Source organism: Microtus ochrogaster, chromosome 5 (genome assembly GCF_000317375.1).
Source record: "Microtus ochrogaster isolate Prairie Vole_2 chromosome 5, MicOch1.0, whole genome shotgun sequence".
Classification (NCBI taxonomy): Eukaryota; Metazoa; Chordata; class Mammalia; order Rodentia; family Cricetidae; genus Microtus; species Microtus ochrogaster.
In genome coordinates this window covers 44,945,636-44,950,427 of record NC_022012.1, presented here as the reverse complement: position 1 = coordinate 44,950,427, position 4,792 = coordinate 44,945,636, and the positions used below count along the sequence as shown (strand labels likewise).

General features: G+C 41.7%; 1 protein-coding gene across 7 annotated transcripts in view; it reads left to right on the top strand.

The window, feature by feature from the left end:
• Dixdc1 (DIX domain containing 1) overlaps nucleotides 1-3,655 on the top strand; it is an 83,115-nt gene extending 79,460 nt beyond the window's left edge. For 6 of the 7 annotated variants that reach the window (XM_026778991.1, XM_013346279.2, XM_005347313.2 and 3 more), the window contains one exon: nucleotides 1,546-3,655. In XM_026778991.1, the coding sequence (XP_026634792.1) occupies nucleotides 1,546-1,626 (81 nt within the window). In that variant the 3' untranslated portion in view covers nucleotides 1,627-3,655. The remainder of the gene's footprint in view (nucleotides 1-1,545) is intronic. The other variant, XM_013346281.2, reaches the window with a different exon arrangement.
• The last annotated feature ends 1,137 nt before the right edge of the window (nucleotides 3,656-4,792 follow it).

Below are 4,792 nucleotides of genomic sequence, written 5' to 3'. Positions count from 1 at the left end.
TTCCCTGTGTGTTCCTGGGATGGTGACCCGTTCCCTGTGTGTTCCTGGGATGGTGACCCGTTCCCTGTGTGTTCCTGGGATGGCGACCCATTCCCTGTGTGTTCCTGGGATGGCGACCTGTTCCCCGTTCCTTGCCCCTTTGTCCTTTTCTCCTTGGACTCAATTCTCTTCTCCAACTCAGAGATTTTCTTAAAAGTCTTGCAGCTCACACACACACACACACACAAAAAAAAACAAAAAACAAAAGAACAAAGACTTATTATTAATTGTGAAACCTCAGCCTTAGTTCTTATAAATGAGATTAACCCATTTATATTAATCTATGTTTTTTTCCTTTGACTTTTTATCTCTCTTTTATCTTACCTTCTGTTTCTTCTCCCTGTCCTCTGGAGTCTCTTCTGTGCCCTAATGTTGGTCCTCTTCTCTCTACCCCGAAGTCCGATCTAACCTCTTCTTGTCTAGCTATTGCCACTCAGCTCGTTATTAAACCAATCGCAGGCACCCTGGCAAAGACACATCTTTACAGTGTATAAAAATATTATTCTACAACAACCACACAAGCAAATGATCCCAAAGTCTCTTAATCTCTAAGGTTCTATAACTTTCCACTCTTAAATCTTTTATCTTTATGATTTCTCTGGGCTTTGCGCTCAAGAAATCTTTTAAGACTATTGTATAAACAGTCTTTATCTCAGGAGCGATTTGTAAATTCATTGGGTGTGATTAAAGAATATGTAAATTCTGTAACAAAATTTGGCTTAAAACTGAAAGCAAAAGGCTATAGTAACCTATAGGTACAAGTTTTAATTATAAGCCTTTTGTTACAAGTTTAAACCCAAATTTGTTACATAGATTTTTTTAAACCATACCCCATGAGCAACTTACACTTGGTTTTCCCACAGAACAGTATAACTGTCAGGCAGGAACAGGCAGCGCTATACCTGTTATGGTGGAAAGTCCTGGTAGTAAAAACAAGGTGTGTTTATTTTCCTAACTGTGGTAGTTTGAATGTAATTGGCCCCCATAAACTGGTAGGGAATGGGTCCATTGGGAGGTGTGGCTTTGTTGAAGTCGGTGTGGCTGTAGGACCCAGTCAGGACAAACTCAATAGAGGCCTGAGTCTCAGTAGTTTACCCTGAGGTGATACCTGGTTCCCATAAAGACCACAAACTGAGACCACCCAGGCACCATCCAGGAATAGACAACCCAAAAGAAAAATTTCTACTATTTGTGTGTGTTTGTTGTCCAAGTCAGAGACAACTTGTGGAGTCAGAAGTTGATTCTCTCTGTCCATCATGTGGGTCCCATCATGGAATTCAGGTCATCCGGCTTGTGACAGTATCTGTTCACTGAACCATCTCACCAGTAGTGTTGCTTAAGGACACTCTGGAGTTTCTGTTCTGTTGAGATGGGGTGTCACACTGACACCCAACCTGGCCTGGAACTCATATCTACCCTCCTGCTTCAGCCTGCTGGGCACTCAGTTCCAGGCATGCACCACATTCCAGGCTGTGTTATTCCACTGTGACTTTTTTTTTAACCTAGGTTTTCCATGATGACGATGCCATCCCTGGATGGGAAGGGAAAATTGTGGCCTGGGTGGAAGAAGATCATAGAGAGAATTAACTGGACCTTGGATACTCCCTGGCTGCTTCTCTCAGGAAAGAGGACTAACACCAGAGTACGCTGAGAAGTTTCTAATTCATGCTGCCAAACAGAAGCTTCTTCAAGTATGATGGTCATGGGCCAGTCCTGTTTGTGTGCCTGGCATATCTAGTACTTAAAATCTCTGTCCAAACACAGACCATGGGTTCACCTGGAGCTCCTTGTCCGTGGAAACAGTGTTTTATTCTACTCTGAGGACACCAAACCGAAGGCCTTAACCACCAGGGATGGATGAGCCCTCTCTTGTAGGGGCATGGCTGCTATTATCTGGAACCTGGAAATGTATGCATCTCTTCTTCATGTTATAGTGTTCATTTAATTGGCCTCAATGGTTGCAGCAATCAGTCTCAGCATCTGTGCTCACAGACAAGGCAAAGGTACCAACTTTTCTGCCTCTTTGCAGACATTGCAAACCAGAAGTAGCTCATGAAGTGGTACCAAAGATGAAAGACCAGGAAATGGATGATGCTGACTTGTTGATTGGGGTTGGGGAAGTGTGCTATACTATGCCAAAACCATAATTAAGACCTTGGGCTGCCTCTTCTGGTTTTAACTGATTCTGCAGCTTGTTCTTAGCCCATTCAGGGCATTTTTTCACGAACTGCTGGTTTTCTCTGGGGACTCTTTAACTTTAGAGCCATTTTATTTTTCTCCAAACAGATGACTTTGTGTTTGAAAAGAATAAGAAGCAAGAGGCTCCTTAAACATCCAGGAGGACACGGAAGGTGCTGCTGTCCATTTCTCTGTGACTCAAACTCATGGCATCTCCTTTGCATTGCAAGGAGACAGACCATTAATTTGTGTTTGTGATTTGAGCACTGAGCACGACTTACTGGTCTGCTTCTCATTTCACGGCTGGAGTTATTTTCTGTTCCATACTTAGCCTGGGCTGTTCATTTAGAGCACAGTGGAACCCATGGGGCACGGAGCATGAGTTGTGAATGGCAGGGTCGATTCAAGTGAGCAGTCATTTCTCACTGCAACATTGTCCAGTATAGAAGCTGAAGAGTTCATCTTCCAGAGGTTACTCAATAACCTGGGTTTTCTCATTCATGCACCTAGTACCATCCACCAATCAGTCATGATTATCTATTTATATAGTCCCTCAAGCGGTCGCAGCCACCACTGTACACTGCCAAACAGAAGAGTGGGACAGATGGCAGTCCTGGCATCTGCCTCTCTGTTCATCTCCCATTTTCAGCCATTTGAACAGACTACTCTTTGGAACTCTGAGATAACATCTTATTGTTTTATATAGACATGTCTTTTAAAAATAGTTCATGTTTGAAAATTGCTTTGTACTCATTTGCTTTTGTCTGAGAACCATGTCTATTTTTATAACTCACGTGTGATTTCAGTGTAATCTCCCATTCCCTGTACTCTGTTGATTTTCTAGAGTGCCCAATAGCTTTTCTACAGTCTCTTCTTACCGCCTCTTGTGGTTTCAGAACAAGCTTTATTTTGTTACAAGTACGCTAATGGCAGTCGATTTCTGTCCAGTTCTCCCTGCTGTTTTAGTAATGGAGTTTGTTTGTTTTTTTAAGTCTAGTTGATTGCTCTTCTAAAAGACATGAGATCAAAAAGACCTTCCAAAAAGAAAGTCTTTCATGTTCACTACCCTGGTCTTCTATTGAAGAACAATTTTTCATCAGCTGTAACTAGGAAAGTTTGGGAAAGTCAGCCATAAGCAAGGGACAACTCATTGTGAAAGCCAACAAAGAAAACAGTATTATTTCCATTTTTTCTCAAGGTGACTAGAGGGAATAAAAGTTCGTATATCACCAATTTCTCTGTTGCATGAATTTTAATGTTTTGCTATTTGACAGCATGAAGGTGACCAGGCTAAACTTCGGTACTGTAGTCCAATTTACCTGAAATGTCTGTCTCTTAAACCAGATTTCCCTTCTCCATTTTCTTTCAACAGACAGTCTTGACATTATGTGGAATTAACTTTTCAGCAAAGATTAAATCGGAGAAAAAGCTTCAAAACCTTCTACATTGTGTTTTATTTTCATCACGTTTTGAAAACGGAGCCACATGGCCTTGGTGGCTGCATAAAAGCAGAGGTTGGAAATGGGGAGAAGATAGTGCACTAACCTCATCTACCATGGGCAAAATGGCCAAGCATCTCTGCTGGAGGGTGTATTCATCAATCCCTGTACATTCCAAACCAGGGATCCTTATTCCAGCCCAAGATGCTGGAGTCTTCAGAGCAGGAGCAAGCATGAATTCATTCTGTTCTCAATAATCTCCGATTTGGCTATACTCCATGACAGTGGTTCTCAACTTGTGGGTCATGATCCCTTTGGACATTAAAGGACTCTAAGGGGTCGTCTAAGATCATCAGAAAACATGAGTATTTACATTACTGTTCGTAACAGCAGCAAAATTACAGTTGCAAATTATCAACAAAAATAAGTTTCTGTTGTTTTTCTCTTTTTACTCTTTGGACTCTTTTGTGTTTTTTTGGGGGGGGGCACCACCCAGCTCCTAAATAGATCACACACAGAGGCTTATTCTTAATTATAAATGCCAGGCCTTAGCTTGGCTTGTTTCTAGCCAGCTTTTCTTAAATTATCCTGTCTACCTTTAGCCTCTGGACTTTTTCCATTTCTTTACCTCTGTGTATCTTACTTTCACTCTTACTCCATGGCTGGCTATGTTTCTGGCCCCGCATATCCTCCACGCCTCCTTTTCTTATTCCTTCCTTCTCCTCCCAGATTTCTCCTTTTGTTTATTCTCTGCCCACCAGCCCAGCCTATCCTCTCTCCTATATTGCTATTGGCCACTCAGCTCTGTATTAGACCAATCAGGTGTTTAGTAACACAGCTTCACAGAGTTAAACAAATGCAACATAAAATAATGCAACACATCTTTCCATCATTAAACAAGTCTTCCACAGCATAAACAGATGTAACACATATTAAAATAATATTATGTGACATGTTCCTGGTTGGAGGTCACCGGAATATGAGGAAGTTATAAAGGGTTGCTGCATTAGGAAAGGTAAGGACCACTGCTCTAGGAAAAGTTGTAGCTTAAAAATATTGTTCCACACCAATTGGCTGGTCCATCCTGCTATTGCTGACATTCTTTCCATGGGAAAACTACACTAGAATGTTGGGAG